This window comes from Brassica napus, chromosome C5 (genome assembly GCF_020379485.1).
Source record: "Brassica napus cultivar Da-Ae chromosome C5, Da-Ae, whole genome shotgun sequence".
In the NCBI taxonomy this organism is placed as follows: Eukaryota; Viridiplantae; Streptophyta; class Magnoliopsida; order Brassicales; family Brassicaceae; genus Brassica; species Brassica napus.
The window spans coordinates 41,470,812-41,489,475 of record NC_063448.1 but is presented as its reverse complement, the minus strand read 5'-3'; the positions used below and the strand labels follow the sequence as shown (position 1 = coordinate 41,489,475).

Genomic DNA, 18,664 nt, shown 5'->3' with positions numbered 1-18,664 from the left:
TTCGCTCTCTCCAAGAGAATATACAGATACAAACAAAAGTTTTGGGAAACCCTGACGGTTACGACGGCTATGGCGGCGGCGAATGCACAAGACGGTGTTTCCGATGACCTAAACTACGAAACGTGGGCTCCCACCGCGAAAACAACACTCGTGGAGAAAGGTCTCTGGGACGTTGTTGAAAACGGACTCTCTCCCGATCCTACGAAGATTCCAGAGTTAGCGGCGACGATCAAAGTCGCGGATCTCGCTCACTGGAGAAACCGCGTGATGAGAGACATCAAAGCGCTGAAGATACTGCAAGCCTCTCTCCCGGATTCGTCTTTCAGGAAGACCATCACGGCTGCTTCGGCCAAGGAGCTTTGGGATTCGCTCGAGAAAGGTAACGAAGAAGCGAAACTCCGTAGGCTAGAGAACCAATTCGAGGAACTTAGCATGTGCGAAAAGGAATCGATCGTTTCCTACTTCGCTAGGGTTTCGAGAATCGTTGAAGAGTTGCAGAAATCTGATTACGAGGTTGTGAAGAAGGTTTTGGGATCGCTCTCGGGGTCGTACAAGGAAGCTGCTCCTGTGATTGAAGAGCTAATGGATCTGAAGACGATGAATCTCGAGAGCCTCGCTGAGTTTTTTCGTAGATTTGATGCGATGCCAGATGAATATGTTCATCAAGAGATTAAGCGAAACAGGCTTAAAGCTATGTTTGGTATTGGCAAATGGTGTGACGTGTGCTACAAGGAAGATCATAACCTTGAAGAGTGTCATTCCATCCCTAAGGAAGGGGACTGGGGTGTTAAACAAGGGATTTATGGAAGACACTGCTTCAGACGGGCCGGGACTGAAGCTCAGAATCAGACAGAACTGGTAGTTGACTACATATTGCTGGCGAAGTTAGAGTTGGGTGCCTTCACATACGATGAGGATATGTGGATGATATACGGCCACGCCACGAGCAACATGACTCCGCATGAGAAGCTTTTCACCAGTCTAGACAGAACGCAGAAGGCTAAGGTTGGTTTGGTGGACGGAACTGTTATCGTGGCGGAAGGAAGAGGAGATGTGAAGATTGTGATGAAGGGAGGGAAGAAGAAGACGACGACGATCAGGGATGTGCTTTTTGTTCCACGTGGGATCAACAGAAACGTGTTGAGTGTTCCTCTGATGACATCGAGAGGCTGTTCGTTCAAACCTGGAGAGAGAGGTGAATGCGTTGTTCGTGATAAGACGGGAGCTGTGTTTGGGGATACTACGTGGGATGAGAGAGGTTTGTCTATACGTATGCAGGTGGTTAAAGCCAATATCTCCTCTTAGCTTGTGTTCACTTTGAATAAGTATTGTACTAGGCTTTATTCTAGTTTTCAGCAACTTTATTGTAGACACTATGCAATGCTTTTTGTCAAGTTTGGTTTATATTCGAAAATCTAGTAGCAAAATATGAAATTGATTTAGTACATGATTACAAACAAAGTTTGAGAAAATTTAACCGAAATATTAGAAAGATAGAGAGAGAGAGGCATGAAAGATGGATTGTTGAATCAGTAGCGACAGATCTTGGCTGTCGGCATTGTGACACAAACTTGAGCGTACTTCTTCTTAGCTGCATCTGTCCCTCGTTTGGGCTCCTCCTCGTCTGCCATGGCTACCTTAGCCAAGGAACAAACGGCCGCAGCAGCAGCTGTGAACATGAGATCCCTCCTCATCGTGGTGCTGTTCTGTGTCTCCTTGACTTGTAAGCTGGTTGTGTTGTCGCTCGTTGAAGCTCTGATCACCGAGAGCCTTCGTCCGCCGGTGGTTGAGGGGAGCTTAGCGACGGCAGGGAGGAATGTGGCTGTCATGGTCATCGATGCCATTGCTTAATAATTGATTTGATTCTACGTTTTTGATTCTTCTCTCTCTCGGGCAATGCTTGTGAGATGGTGTTTTAAGAAGTTTGAGTCTGTGGAAAGCGTTGCCTTTAGAAATGATCCATTCCGTATCCATATATGATTTTTGCGCATCTCGTTTGTTGCCACGTGTCATACTCTTATCTTTGTTGAGGAGAACTGTGAAAGGGTGAGAGGTACGGTACTCTAGCAAAAGGTGGTCTTTGTTGTCAAGCCCGCATATGGGATCAGATTTTTTGGGTATGACAAAATTTAATCAATACAACAACAATAAAGCCCAACACATTAATATTTTTGCAATGAATTTTTCTTGCTTTTTCATTAATTTATTATTTAATTACAAACATTTAAAATATCCCTTTATATATTAAAAAAGAAGCATTGACTTTAATGCATTCACACTACCGTTGCCACGTGGCGCTCTCATAATAACTTAAAAAAAATTTCGCTGACGTGTCACTTTCATAGAGCTTCTAAATAAATTGTTTCCTTTTATTTTTACAACTTAGGACATTACGTAAACTCTCAAGACGTGTTTACTTAGTTAGGACATTACCTGAACTCATCATCCCCTCTCGAAAGATGTGGTCTTTCTCTCCGGAGACACGATCGGGGAGTGGGTTACGTCGTATCTGAAGTCGGTTCTGACTTTGGAGACGAGATGGCATGAGACGGAGGAGGAGTCCATGATGTTGGAGATGAAAGAGGGCGCGCCGAGGGTTTCGGCTACGATGGATCCATTTTGGATCAGGACGTCGTGGCAGTAGTTTCCGGTGATGAGTACTCGGCGGTTGGGAATTGGATGCGGCGATGGAGCAGAGGATCACGGAGATGGTGAGCTAAAGAAGGTAGTGAAAGTGAAAAGCAGAGTCATAGAGGAAGAAGAAGAGACAAAAGCTTATACGTAACTACTTCAGATTCGTTCGTTCTCTCTGTTTTTATGATATGTGTCGCGCGAAAGATGACGCGCACCATCACCTAAAACCAGTTTTTAAAAGAAAAAGACTTTCCAAGTTTGCATATTAAAAAAAAAACGAGTACAAGTTTTCTAATGGCGTATCAATCTCTCAAAGTTTTGGTGAGTTTCCATAGTGATAAAGTTCATGAGAAGCAAATTGGAGACGCAAAGCAGGCTCAAATTTACCTTTTTCCACAAGAACAATCAAGGCTTTGGCTGAAGTAGAGGCTTTTGCCCTTGAAGTTGAAGAGCTCAAGTTTGTAGCAAGTCAGTTTAGGAGACTTCATAGCCGACAGGTTGAACAGACTTTTAGGCTTTACTCTCAGCAATGGAGAACTTGGGCTTCTTCCTTCATCGAAGCTGCTTGGAACATTTAAGAAGGAAAACCGCTGAGCTGAGATGAATTAAAGAAGAGGAAGACGAGATGGGTTATGAAGATGAGTATGATGATGCTGAGGAGGAAGACGACATGACTCCAGTGTTTACAAGTCTTCTTCTAGATTAAGGAGCACAGAGAGTTCAAAGAGGTTGTTGAATCTGCAAAAGCCTCCAGAACCTGATTTTGATGCTGAATAATAACTCTTGTGTAGAGGAAAACATCAGAGCAGAGACTACATAGTAATTGATTTATACACATAAATGCTATATATACAACGTGTTTCACAAAATTTTAAGAGTATCTACAAGAGCCAATGATCCTTCAAAGACCTGCATTGTATTTTTAGCAGTTCTTACGTCTATATCTGATATACTTCCAGTCTTGAAGCAATAATGACACGGTTACTCCTCTCTTCTGCGTCTGGTACAAGGAGATTCGCTATCTCTTTTGAACAGAACAACCCAATACTGAAAGAAGGAGAAACAACTTTTGGCAGGCAGAGACGTTCTTTATCCATAGCCTAGAAAGAAGAATCAAACAGTGTCACTGCATATGATCCTAGACCAGATTTGGTTGATGTTGGCCATTTTGTTTATCGTTTATGTTTTTGTATATCCATGCACGTAAGAGGAACGTGTTTCTCACCATAATATGTATATAATAATTTATTTATTTTTAGGTGAATAGGAACAATGGATCCATTTCTTGATAGTATTATGGTTTATAATGTAAGTTGATATAAAAACATGTTAATTAAGCTGATAAAATTGACGGGTTTACACAGACCGAATTAAACCGAGAGTGTGGGTTTTGAATAACAATTACATTTGGTATTTACACATAAGAAGAATGTTTTGAAAATATTTATTGTGGTGAATGATTGTGAAGGTAAATTTATGATATTAATTGGTATATATTTCGAAGTTTTATTTTATGGAAATATTTATATTAATGAGTGACTGTCAAGGTAAATATATATGCCGCTTAATGTTATATTTTTTGAAGATATTATTGATATCAAATTAGGTATATTCAACCTATATAAGACTCAAGTCAATGAGATAATTAGGGTGAAGATCATCGTTTGTGAAATCAGTATTCTGCTGTTGGTGGCCTAACGATTGAGATGATTTTAATCGTCTCTAACATGAGTGTCCCTTAAACTATCTCTTACTAAATTATATAAACTGAAATGCTTTCGTTTTCATATATTTAAGTTTTGAATATCTTTTTATTTTAATTGTATGGGGTCTTTACCATCCTATGTACTATGTTGGTAAGTGAACTATTGTTTAATCCCTTATGCACATGTATTGTTGTTTAGATAATTTGTGTGATTGTTAACTAATCGTCTTAAGTATATCTAAGCAGATTTATACCCTTATTATTTTCTTATGTAGATCTATGTGGGGCGTTGGGTGGAGTAGGACAACTTCAAGCTACTGAGATTGTTTAACCTGGCAACAATTACAGTACCATGCTTTATTCGATGGAGTTCTCATTTATAAATCTCGAGTTTAAACATTTTCTAATTACATCTTTTAACTTTCAATGCTTCCATAGAATATTTTAGTATTGACAAATCATTTTTTTAAATAGTAGGTACATTCATATCAAGTGTGTTCCGCATGGAAGTATAGCCCGTAAGTTAAATGAATTATTGCGTTCGACAACTGCAAATGTTGTGTTTGTTTGTTCTAAGTATATGGCTAATTGAGTGGGGGAGAAGGTAAGCAATAATAATTTCTATTCTTTGGTATTCGTAGATTTTGGTTAGTCTTTTTAATATTGATTTATCTTAAATAGTTGCTTCAATTATGTAACAAACTTAGAAGGTGGTTCCCAAATTTTATTTGATACTGATATAGTACTTCAACTCAAAGTAAGAATATTATACCAAGTTTTATTCCTTATTTTTGTATATATACTAACAAACTCGATGTGTGTTTCAGATGTTTTTTGTATTTTGTTATGAAACCTATTTGTTTTCTCAAATAACTAATAAAGTTTACTAACAGATAATGCCACTTTGAATATAAGCCTGCTTATTTTATATCAAGCCCAAAATGTCATGTCGAATAACACATGGAAACGAACAGCAAACACATCTTTTCATATTAATTTGTTAAAATTTCAGATCAATTAAAATTTTAAACCATATAAATTGAAATATTGTACTGTTATTGTTTATGGTTCAATAAATAACTAACTGTACATTGTGATTAAGAGAAAAAAAATATGAATCATTCTTTTCTTTTGTCTAAAGACAATAAATTCATTGGAACTTTCACTGATTATCATCTTCCTGCAGTTTTGAATGTTTTAAATTCTTCATTTGTCTATGTACTCTAAGCAATTTAAACTTAGGATATTCTATATTTTTATTAAAGAAATATTATAAGTACATTTTATACCTTAGAAACAGGAGCCATTGAAGTAGAGAATTATCCTTTAGCAGCTACAAATTTTTTTGATGGGTCGGTATAGCCGACAATGGCTTCATTTTATTCAGACATTAGGATTGTATAAAATTCATATAACATGAAATCAAACAAATAATAATAGTTTCTGTTTATAACCAAACAAACAAAAACCTAAAGCATTTTAACCGAAAAAACCAAAATAAATATAGATTTAGAATGATAGTTATATTTTAGGAAATTAAAAACCAAAAAATAATCCAACCCGAAACCGAATCGATATCCAGATTGAACAAATCTAATGTATTCTTCTCTGAAAAATAACCAAATTAATAATCTCATTCCGCGCAAAGCGCGGATTACTACCTAGTTTTATATACTAAATCACAAGTAGCATGACCACGAATTTCTGTACCCATTGGCCATGACATGGTTTTTTACAAAGCAAAAGCAAAAACAATCGATTGAATTTTTTTCTTCATCGAGTATTTTTCATTTCAACTATCTAAATTTCTAATTTTTCTTAAAATTTTCATCTCAAGTTTTTTTTGTTTTACCAAAAAATGTTAATTACTGAGCATGCATTCCTTATAGATTCTCTATATATTTTAATGATGCCCAAAACCATTTAGACATGTTATGATTGTTTTTTATTTTTATTTCCAAAGTTTTGTCTAATCTCCATAACAAAAACGCAATATCATATAAGTTTCCGTCGTCACTTTCCAGCTTCTTCCGACTCCATGTATCAGAAGTAGTCAGATAACATTTTGAAATCAAAGTCTTTATACCCAACACATTTCATGGCATCTGATAAGCTCCCGCCTTCATATCCAATTATAGTATTGTAGCGTGTATGCTCTAGGCTAGCCACAGTCAAGGAAAAATCTTTATCACCGCTTATCAGGAGAATGTAAATGGGGCAGAATGGGCTCTTGTCTAGCTTGCAATCTCCTAGATATAACAAAGTCGCTGGCTTGTTTCAAGTGGGAGTTTAGATGTGTGAATCTTATACCACTCGGTTGCAGTGTATCCCACACATCCTCATGAACTCGCTCTTCATTGGCAACAATCACATGTATCGTGATGTCTCCAAGGTGGCCTGAGAGTGCAGAAAATCAGTGATTTTCTATTTTATTTTTGCCTCCTTGCAAGTACAGGTGCCAATGCATAGAGACAACATAGCCTACCATTTTTGTCTAAGATGCCGGCCTACGAGAAACATTAATGAAGTTTCTTTTATGAAAGAAGGTTTTCATTATTAGGAACCAATTTTTACAAAAAGAAATTGAAATAGAAACAGGGAGTTAAAGTACATAGGCATAAACTGAGTGTACAAACCTAATCTCATCCCATAGTGTACTATTCTCGAACATAAGTTTCATCTTCACTGATAACGGTAATCTAATAAAAAAAATCAACAAGAATACAATCATCAATAGAGAGCATGATTTCTCTGCTCTGGATGAGGTCCATTACAATGGTAGCAGCCCATGCGTCTAGGCCTGTGGCAAATCTTGCGTTTAGATCCGTTGATACAGTGACTCATGTTTCTTATCTCTGGAAGAGACTTTTCACAACTGCTCATGATACTGTTAAGGTAATCTAGATGGATTAGTGTGCCCATTCTAGCTTTGGTTAAGGCTAGGGACGTCTAGGGATTTAGTGACACAGATACTCTAAAGCGATTGCTCATTCTAATGTGTGTGAATTGCGAAACTTGTACAATGTAACAAATACACACATTGGATATTTGAATTTAGATTTGAGTTTTTATTTGTTAGTTGGACTTCATGTTCATTAACTTAATTTTATAAACCAAATATATGTCGATCTTTTATATTGATAAAGTATATCAAAAAAAAGAAATATATGAATGATGGTATTTCTCAATGATGATCCTAACTTTCAATCTAGCTTTATTAAACCTTTCAATCTCAATTTCTTAAACCTACAAATTAAGAAACTGCATGATTCATCAAATAAGTATGTAGTTTTCTTCAACATTAATTTTAATCTCAAGATGCATTAGTATCTATTTCAATTTTTTTTTCAAGAACATTAAACCAAAATGTGAATTACTGGGTACTTTTTGTTTGTAATCACTTATGGTCGGTTTATGGTTGATTTAATTTCCATAGAACCGGAGGACAAGGAATAATTTATGGTCGGTTTTCTATTCTTGCATCTCAATTACAAGTAGCTTCTTATGAAAAAAATATTGTGATACACAAGTTTAAAGCAGACGGATATGGTAAGTTGAATTTAATTTGTAACACCTTATAGTTTAATTTAATTTGAAATTTTGTGACCAAGTCTGTGATTTTGTCCACTTATTCTCATTGATACCATCCTTGATTAATGATGTGGCTGTTGATATCATCTTGCTAAATATGTAAAGAAGTTTTTATTGAATAATTTTGTTTTTAAAAAAAATAATAATAATAATTTTGTTTTCACGTAAATTTAGACACACACAATTTATGGATTCTTTAATGATAAATAACTTATAATTAACCATAAACCTTTATCACATTAAGTGACAATATATTTTTATAACTTTATAGTCTTGGACACACAAAATATATGGTTTTCTCATCGACCATTTTTAAGTTATATAAGTTTTTCATCGTAAAACGAAAAGAACTGATGTGGCCCAAAAATAACCCTTATCAAGTTTGGACCGACCAACCCATCAATAAACTAAATTTTTATTCACCAAAGACCGCATTTGTGGAGCAAATGGTTGGCTTTGGCTGAGTTATGGTACAATTCCAACTTTCACACTTCAATCCAAATGACTCCTTTTGAAGCAGTTTATGGTCAGCCTCCACCTCAACACTTGCCATATCTTCCGAGAGAAACAAAAGTTGATGTCGTGGCTAGATCATTGGAGGAGCGCGACAAGATGATTTTGTTGTTGAAGTTTCATCTGATGCGAGCTCAACATCGTATGAAACAAGTGGCTGATGAGCATCAAACGGAGAGAAGCTTTAACATTGGTGATTATGTCTTTGTTAAGCAGTAGCCTTATAGGCAACAGTCAGTGGTGTACCGTTCTAATGAGAAGTTTTCCCCAAAGTACTATGGGCTTTATGAGATTGTTGGTCGCTGTGGGAAGGTGGCGTATAAATTGAGGTTAAGGAAGTGGTGGGTAATGTGCTGGTTTCTACTGAATTACCGAACATGGGGCAAGACATGATCTCTAAGGAACCTGAGAGCATTTTGGAGAGGGAGATGGTTCGTCGTCAGCACCGTCCTGCTACTATAGTGCTGGTGAAATGGGTTAACGAACCAAGTGATGAAGCTACATGGGAATTTCTCTTTGACTTGGAGAAGAGGTTTCCGAATTTTAAACCTTGAGGTCAAGGTTTTCGAAAGAAGGGAGATTTGATATAGTTAAAATGAAGAATAAAAGAAGGATGCCGAGTCAGCAATCCACGTCAGTGTTCGGGTCAACTGCGTAACTGAATGGGTTGACTCCGTTTATAAACAGAGCAAAATTTGTTAGAAAATAATGAGAAAAATATTGTTGTATTTTCTCTTCTCTCATTTTCTCTCTAGAACTTTCCCGGAAAATCTCAACTTGTTGAGCTACGTACTTGTAGTCGGAGTTTATCATTGTGAGTCAAATCGGTGTTCTATGAACATTGGATTTGTATGTGGTTACTGTTGGAAGATGGGCCGTTGGCCCATTCGCGAGTTAAGCAGAACATAAGAAGCCCCGTAAAGGCCCATTCCGGGAGCGGTACCTGCGGCGACATGCAAGGAACAGGAGCCTACGATACATAGGCTGCACCGACCGCCGATCGTAGACGAGAAGCCTACACAAGCAATAGGGCGATAATGAGCGCCGCACCAACTCGCTGACATACAACAACTGTGAGACGGAAAAGGCGCATCAGAATCGATATAAATAGAGGAGAGCATTCAATGAAGAGGGGAAGGACATGGAGAGAGAGAGCAGAGCTAGAGAGATAAAAAAAAGAGAGAGTTATAATCTGAGTTCGTCTTTACGACGACGAGTTCTTCTTTGTATTTTTCCTTTCGGCTTTTGTTAAACACTTCAATAAACGAAACCTTTGACCCTTTCCTAATCTCTCTTAAATTTTGTTTAGTCTTTAATCCTTGTTACCGGATTTAGGATTCAACAATTGGCACCCACTGAGGGGTTAAAAGGTTTCTAACGCACGAAGTCAGCAAAACCCCCGAATATTAAAGCAATGTCTTCTACGTCAGAACCCCCGCCCTCGAAATACGGCGAACGACAGCCCTCAAGCACTGCAACCGACGGATCAACTGAGATCGGGAAAAGTAGCCAAAAAAACCCCGGAAGCATGCGCCCACCAACCAACGCCGCTGTCGACGCCATGCTTTCCGTGACGACACCCTCTACCGCCCGAAAGAGTCATCCCGCTGAGCAGACGCAAGACTCAGCGCTCCATACCCAAACGACCGACCGTCCGATGGAACCCCCGATTCTCCTCCCGGAAGAAAGAAACATACCTGATACCGACCTGGCGACAATACTCCGGTCCCTAGTCGAGAAAGTAGACGACCTCACCCACGCAAGAGCAAGAACCGACGACCACGACTCAGACATCGCTCAAGAACAAGAAGAAGAGCAAGCAAACCAGCGACACACCAGACGCATACCCGCGGAACTCGCGGCCCAGATTCAAAGAAACCTCTTCAGAGACTCAAAAACACCAGCACAGAGACAAACGGTGCTGCCCCCTGACCAAGACCAAAATAATCCGGAGGATGCAGACCGAGAAAAAGCGATAAAGGAATTACAAGCGACCCTGAAGGACATAAACTCCCGCGTACATCAGGCCCCAAGCGCGGCCCCAGAAATAGACCGCGTGCTGAAAGAAACTCAAAACTCCCCGTTCACCGCCATAAGCTACAATAAACCGATAAAACACCTAGGCAAAATAAGATTCCCAACCTACGATGGAAACTCAGATCCCCGCCAGTACATGATCGCGTTCACCATAGCCATGGGACGAACCAACTTCAATCGATGAAAAAGACACCGGATATTGCCAGCTCTTCGTAGAGAACCTCAGCAGACAGGCCCTCAGCTGGTTTTCAAGACTTGAATCGGCTCAATCGACAGCTACCAGGAGCTATCTATGCCCTTCCTCTAACACTACTCGATATACATCGAAAATGGGGCGTCGGAAGGAGATCTCTATACCCTCTCCCAAGAACGAACCGAATCCCTCAGGAGCTTCATTGGAAGATTCAAAACAATAGTATCCCGCGTGAAAGTACCAGATAAAAAAGCTACCACGGCCCTGATCAACACATTATGGTATGAGTCAAAGTTGCGCGAAGACCTCAAAAAAAAAAAAAAACAAATGCTCGAAGACGCACTGGACCGATCTAACCTATTCATCGAACTAGAGGAAGATAAGGAGGCCATGGCAAAAAAACATGCAACCACCAAAACAACCATAACAAAAGACAAGGCGAAAGAAGAATGCCGCGAGTCGCGACATCGATCGGAAAGCGAAAGAAAGAGGGAAGAAGGGGATCGAAAGACACATAATTTCCATGTCAGCGACACACAACGACCACCAAGATTACCCTGGAACAAGTGGTCCCGAGAAGACGACCCGACGAGGTATTGCGAGTTCCACAAAAGAAACGGACACTCAACGATGGAGTGCAGACATTTGCAAGAATACCTACTCAGGAAATACCAGAGGGGCGAAATCAAACCATCAGACAACGAGGGAACCAGAACCGACGCCGAAACCGAAGGGATAATTACCGAAGGACGTCACCAAAGAGAGAACCAACCCGTACGTATCGTGAAATAACTAGCGCACGGAGATAAAATCTACAAAAAGGGAGCGACCAGAGGAACGAAGAGAAGACAACCTCCCCCCTCCACCAAGAAGACAAATCAACATAATAATGAGAGGGACCCCTCAACCGCCGAGAGTAGCCGTAACTGCTGAAGGATCAATAGCAGCTAAGAACAATACCACCAACAGCCGAAGCAAGCATCTCCCGGTAATCTTCAATAACCAAGATACCACGGGATTAAACGTCCCGCGCAATGACCCACTGGTAATCACACTAACTATCCCCGACGGCGAAGTATCTCGAATTCTAGTGGACACCGGAAGATCCGTCGACATAATCTTCAGGGAAACGCTAAGAAAGATGGAAGTAGATGAAAGCAGCATAAAACTCGAAAGAAACCCCCTGGTCAGCTTCGCAGGAGACACCACCGTATCGGAAGGAACAGTCAAGCTTCCGGTGTATGTGGGGAACATGCGCAAAACGGTGAAATTCACGATAATTGATACACCAACCATTTACAACACGATTTTCGAAACCCCCTGGATCCACTCCAAGAAGGCAATACCATCAACTTACCACCAGTGCATCAAGATCCCGCTGCCAGATGGAGTATGTACGATTAAAGGGAGCCAAAGCGTATCTAGGGCGTGCTTCGTAACGGAACGAAAGACCAGGGAACCAAGAGGACGACCAGATGATCATGACAAGAACCTAAAGAAGAAACTCCGACGACGCAAGAAAGCATCCGAAAAAGGCGCCGAAATCAAACACGTCATAATCGGGAAAAGAGCCAGCGACCCCCAGGGAGAAATAAAAATCCCAACAGAGAAAGAAGAGCAAAACACCTATCAGACGCCAAGAACCGAAGGACCATCGCCACCGCCCAAGCAAGACTCGACGAAAGAAAATCCGAACACCGCCAACTAAAAAGACACCAAAACAAGCTCGACCCGAGCTCGCGGAATAAGCATCACCAGCGAAAACGCTTAGCCCCCAAGCTCAAGAAAAAAAAAAAAAATCTTCGCATGAACTACGTATGGCTTGATCCCCCCGAGGTACGTAGGCAACCCACGAAAAGGGTGCACCCACAATACCACCTAAAGAAGAAGCGCTCTCGGCGAGGGGTCTAAAAACCCTGACCCGACAGCGAAGCCGAGGCCAGACTCGCACAGGTCGGCGATTGGATAAGCCGCGTCGAGCTTGCTCACACACTTATTGTTAGGGTATTTTTCTGTACAAGTGATCCGTGCTCAGCTCTACGGAATGATAGGAGGAAGGAGACGCGTCGTTGAGTGTATTCTCCTGCTTTGATAGTTGATAAACCAGGAGATCCTGTTCTTAGGATATTGCCATATGGGTATGGGCCAGAATAGGTCGTCGGTTCCTTAGTAGCAGCACGGGAGATTGGTCATTAGGCGGGGGCCGCCTATCGATAGTGAAGATCGCGGGGTCTTCATGATCTATGATCGATGGTTCTGGCTACCAAGGTCGGTCCTTAGGGGCCTCCTGATCTGTACTTGATGGTTCCGACAACCAAGGTCGGTCCTTGGGTATCTATGCACGGGGCCATGGAAGGTGTTTGGGTTTATAGCTGCATCCTTCAGTGGGGATTTCCTACGTACCCTTCAGTGAGGGATCAAGCCGTTCGTAGTTCATGTATATGGAGGCACGGAGCCTAGATTGGCGCGGAGCCTGATGGAGGCACGTAGCCTGATGGAGGCGCGTAGCCTGATGGAGGCACATAGCCTGATGGAGGCGCGTAGCCTAATGGAGGCGCGTAGCCTTGGGAGCACGGGGATCTAGTGGGCACATGGTCTAATGGACTCGTAGCCTTGGGAGCACGTAGCTCTCTAGTTGGTAGGAGTCATCTGTTCTAGGGGGCACATGGCCGGAACAGATGGTAAACCTGTAGATATGCTGCAATGAGCATGGAGCGTCGATGTGCTTCAGTGAGCATGGAGGGACCCTGCTGATGAGTGGGAGATCGTGGCCTGAGCCGATAAATAAAGTTGTAGACGTGCTGCAGAGAGCATATATTCATCTTGTTGATAGTAATCGCCGGGATCAGCCTGTCATCGGCGTGTCGAAGAACAAGGTCTTCAAAGTATGGAACCTTGCCTTGGCGGCTTTGGAATTGTGAGCTCTGGTCAAGGACGTCTCTCCTCCTTTTCTTTAGATTTAGAAATCTATATTTATTGTGGAGGTCGTGCCTTTCTCTTAGGGTTTGGAAATATTCCATATATATCCTTAGATAATAGAATATTTCCATTCTTCTCAAGGGCGGCTTATCATATTGGAATACTTCTTCTTTCTCTTGGATTTAGGAAGATTCCTTCTTCTGTAAACTGGTTACCTGATAAATAGAAGATTTCCATTTATCTTAAGGCATGAGAAATCACTTGGCCTGGAAGACGGAGGAAGGTCCCAGACTCGGGGACAGGGACCCGTGACCGGAGGCAGGACCCAGACCTGGGGGCAGGAACCTAGGACCAGGAACCTGGGACCAAGAGGCAGGAACCCGGACCCATGGGGCAGGGACCTGGAAGACGGAAGCTGGAGTAATCCCTTCATGGAATATTTTTCCCCAACAGTTTGCCCCTTATTTCCTGGTTTCATGTTTGAAGGCAGGAAATAACATGACTTTCTTCATAGGACTTTATAACTTGCACCGTAGTATCACGCTGCCTTGTCGGTCGTTCTCAGATGCACTTGCGCTCGGTGTAAAAGGATTTGCAGCCTGGTTGGAGATGTATGACCTTTGATTCGGATGACTTGTAAGACTTTCTTCTTCTGCTTTATAAAGATGAGACATTGCCCCCAGGGTGGGGATAGGCCGGAGTTGGCCGAAAGTTTGATGGAGAATCCGGGAACATCGGCATAAAGGGTGATGCTTCTGGTCATACCCCAGGTGCTTGTGCGGCTTCTGTAGCTATACTCGGCCTCAGCTCAGGAAGGACTCTCTGGTTCCACAAATCGTGTGGAGGAGTGTATGGGTCAGTACCCAGGAATTCTGAGAGGGAGAATCTTGGCGAGGCTAAGGATCAGGAGGACGAAGAGGTTGAATATGACCCGGAGGCCGAAACTGAGGATCTTCATGCTTGATTGTACTGGCCTTGCTTGTGCCTCTCGAGCTTGTAAAGTCTGTAATGGACTTTCGGGAGGGTCTCCATGCCGGTCTCCTTGTTGCGTTTAGCATACTTGATGCTCTTTGAGGTGTTGATGTTGTAGCTGTAGCTTCTTGCCTCATCTCAGGATTGTACCCGGACTTTTGGTAGGTGGGACGTTCAGCATGTTTGTCTTGGTGCCTGGAGATAACCTAGTTGATTCTTGGTACCGGAGTAGATCTCTTGGACTTATTGTTTACGGCGAGCAGTAATTTCCACGCCGACTAAGGAAGGTGGAGATACTAGTTGAACTCTGCCATTGATTCTTGGCCACTCTCAACTATGTAGAACTTCAATCTGCCCCCGGAGGTAAGCCACAATCAATGCTGGGATAACCTTGCGTTGTGCTCTCATGGAATCCGGAGGATCCTTCTGAAATCTGAAGGTTGAGAGGTACATTCTTCTGAATGTTGAGAGGTACATTCTTCTGAAACCCATAGGTTCGGGGACGTGATTCTTCTTAAACTGGAGGTTGTATATATTTTCGTCCAGGAACCCGAAGGCTGGATGGACTGTCGTCAAGGAATCTGTTGGTTGTGTGGACCTTCAAGGGGACCTTCTCGTATATCCTTTCGCCTCGAAGTCGTCTTCGCCGGGTTGACTCATGTTGATTCCTAGGTAGGCTTTTTGGAGCAGTGTCTTCCTTTGCGTCGTCCAGCTACCCTTTGGGAAGACTTAAAGACGGAACCATATGTGTTAGGCTCGTGAACCCGGAGTATAAGGATGCTTCACATTCCACCTTCCGTAGATAGGTTACTCGTGATTTTTTTCCGAGAGATAGCATGTCTCTCTTATGGACCCGGAAATTCAATAGATGGATTCTGGGATCGAATGGGACCGTGATGTTGCTTCAGAATCCGGAGATGTTGTTGGGACCGGAAGGTCATTTCTGGAGTCCAGAGGCTGCCCCAGACCCGGATGTCGCATTTAGAACCCGGAGGTTGAGTAAGGACTCGAAGGTCGTTTGGGAACCCGGAGGTTCCTCTAGACCCTAAGGTCGTATTTAGGACCCAGAGGTCGTTTAGGGACCCGGAGGTCGTTTGGGAACCCGGAGGTTCTAGACCATGAGGTCGTATTTAGGACCCGAAGGTCGTTTAGGGACCCGGAGGTCGTTTGGGAACCCGGAGGTTCCTCTAGACCATGAGGTCGTATTTAGGACCCGAAGGTCGTTTAGGGACCCGAAGGTCGTTTGGGAACCCAGAGGTTCCTCTAGACCCTGAGGTCGTATTTAGGACCCGAAGGTCGTTTAGGGACCCGGAGGTCGTTTGGGAACCCGGAGGTTCTAGACCCTGAGGTCGTATTTTGGACCCGAAGGTCGTTTAGGGACCTGGAGGTCATTTGGGAACTTGGAGGTTCCTCTAGACCCAGAGGTCGTATTTAGGACCCGAAGGTCGTTTAGGGACCCGGAGGTCGTTTGCTCACACACTTATTGTTAGGGTATTTTTGTGTACAAGCGATCCGTGCTCAGCTCTACGGAATGATAGGAGGAAGGAGACGCGTCATTGAGTGTATTCTCCTGCTTTGATAGTTGATAAACCCGGAGATCCTGCTCTTAGGATATTGCCATATGGGTATGACCCAGAATAGGTCGTCGGTGCCTTAGTAGCAGCACGGGAGATTGGTCATTAGGCGGGGGCCGCCTATCGATAGTGAAGATCGCGGGGTCTTCATGATCTATGATCGATGGTTCCGGCTACCAAGGTCGGTCCTTGGGGGCCTCCTGATCTGTACTTGATGGTTCCGGCAACCAAGGTCGGTCCTTGGGTATCTATGCACGGGACCATGGAAGGTGTTTGGGTTTATAGCTTCATCCTTCAGTGGGGATTACCTATGTACCCTTCAGTGAGGGATCAAGCCGTTCGTAGTTCTTGTATATGGAGGTACAGAGCCTAGATGGACGCGGAGCCTGATGGAGGCACGTAGCCTGATGGAGGCGCGTAGCCTGATGGAGGCACATAGCCTGATGGAGGCGCGTAGCCTAATGGAGGCGCGTAGCCTAATGGAGGCGCGTAGCCTAATGGAGGCGCGTAGCCTTAGGAGCACGGGCCTCTAGTGGGCACATGGCCTAATGTGCTCGTAGCCTTGGGAGCACGTAGCTCTGTAGTTGGTAGGAGTCATCTGTTCTAGAGGGCACATGGTCGAAACATATGGTAAACCTGTCAATATGCTGCAGTGAGCATGGAGCGTCGATGTGCTTCAGTGAGCATGCAGGGACCCTGCTGATGAGTGGGAGATCGTGGCCTGAGCCGATAAATAGAGTTGTAGACGTGCTGCAGAGAGCATATATTCATCTTGTTGATAGTAATCGCCGGGATCAGCCTGTCATCGGTGTGTCGAAGAAGAAGGTCTTCTAGGTATGGAACCTTGCCTTGGCGGCTGTGGAATTGTGAGCTCTGGTCAAGGACGTCTCTCCTCCTTTTCTTTAGGTTTATAAACCTATATTTATAGTGGAGGTCGTGCCTTTCTCTTAGGGTTTGGAAATTTTCCATATATCCTTAGATAATAGAATATTTCCATTCTCACAAGGGCGGCTTATCATATTGGAATACTTCCTCTTTCTCATGGATTTAAGAAGATTCCTTCTTCTCTAAGCTGGTTACCTTATTTCCATTTATCTTAAGGCAGGAGAAATCACTTGGCCTGGAAGACGGAGGAAGGTCCCAGACTCGGGGACAGGGACCCGTGACCGGAGGCAGGACCCAGACCTGGGGGCAGGGACCTAGGACCCAGAGGCAGGAACCCGGACCCTGGGGGCAGGGACCTGGAAGACGGAAGCTGGGGTAATCTCTTCATGGAATACTTTTCCCCAACAGTTATCTCGGTCCTACCTTATAGGGGGTAAGCCGGGCCAAGTCCCGCCCTCCGTCTAAAGAAGAAACGCTCTCGGCGAGGGGCCTAAAACCCCCGACCCGACAGCGAAGCCGAGGCCAGACTCGCACAGGTCGGCGATTGGATAAGCCGCGTCGAGCTTGCTCACGCACTTATCTCTGTCCTACCTTATAGGGGGTAAGCTGGGCCAAGTCCCGCCCTCCGTCTAAAGAAGAAACGCTCTCGGCGAGGGGCCTAAAAACCCCAACCAGACAGCGAAGCCGAGGCCAGACTCGCACAGGTCGGCGATCGGATAAGCCGCGTCGAGCTTGCTCACGCACTTATCTCGGTCCTAAATTATAGGGGGTAAGCCGGGCCAAGTCCCGCCGTCTGTCTAAAGAAGAAACGCTCTTGGCGAGGGGCCTAAAAACCCCGACTCGACAAGAAAGCCGAGGCCAGACTCTCACGGGTCGGCGATCAGATAAGCCGCGTCGACCTTGCTCACGCACTTATCTCGGTCCTACCTTATAGGGGGTAAGTCGGGCCAAGTCTCGCCCTTCGCCTAGAAAGAAGAAAAGCCGAGAATAGACTCGCACGAACCAACGATCGAAAAGAAAGAAAATTTTTTACTCCTTGAACTCTGAACATTTAACATGCGACAAAGAATCACCAACGGTCAAGAAGAAACGACGACCCAACATAATCACAAGTATGACGACTCGAGACGTATAAAAGTCATGCGTTCATTCAATCAAGTCATACAACTAAAGACACGGAAAATCCAAACATTCCGGAAGCAATCAAAGAAAAGAAGCTCCTTTAGAATTTTTTACACAAGTCTTACATATGCTAATTTTCAAAAGAAAAAGACAACAAAGTTCAATCGACCGTCAAGTCCCCATCCAAAGTAAAAGACAGAAGATCACTCAGCTCCAAGTCATGCACATCCATCTGATCCAAGGTAGACGACTGCACCAACAAGGCCTGCTCATTCTCAGCCAGCTTCAATGAACAACTTAAGACAGCTGACAACACCCGAGAGCTGAGTCTCGTCCAAAACCTGAGGGTGAACGACATCCCGATCAGACGAGTACTTCCTCACCTTCTCCACAAAATCGTCGAAGCGAGCAGACATAACCGACTCGACACGACGCCTTTTAGACTCTATCGACTCCGTACGGGATTCGTTCAGACGCGTCACCTCCATCTCCAAAGCCGACTTTTGAGACAACAACTCT

General features: G+C 43.4%; 3 protein-coding genes across 3 annotated transcripts; 2 read left to right on the top strand and 1 right to left on the bottom strand.

The window, feature by feature from the left end:
- Positions 1-69: 69 nt before the first annotated feature.
- Positions 70-1,305, top strand: LOC111206179. The gene has a single exon (XM_022702549.2). It carries the CDS (start codon positions 70-72, stop codon positions 1,303-1,305), a length of 1,236 nt encoding a protein of 411 aa, XP_022558270.2.
- Positions 1,306-1,416: 111 nt separating this feature from the next.
- Positions 1,417-2,029, bottom strand: LOC106401968 (photosystem II 5 kDa protein, chloroplastic). Its single transcript, XM_013842597.3, has one exon. It carries the CDS (start codon positions 1,842-1,844, stop codon positions 1,530-1,532), a length of 315 nt encoding a protein of 104 aa, XP_013698051.1. The 5' UTR covers positions 1,845-2,029; the 3' UTR covers positions 1,417-1,529.
- Positions 2,030-10,787: 8,758 nt separating this feature from the next.
- On the top strand, positions 10,788-11,480 carry LOC111206178 (the record flags this gene model as incomplete). Its single annotated transcript, XM_022702548.2, has 1 exon — positions 10,788-11,480. A coding segment is annotated over one exon (678 nt), but the record flags the coding sequence as incomplete, so codon positions are not given.
- Positions 11,481-18,664: the final 7,184 nt, after the last annotated feature.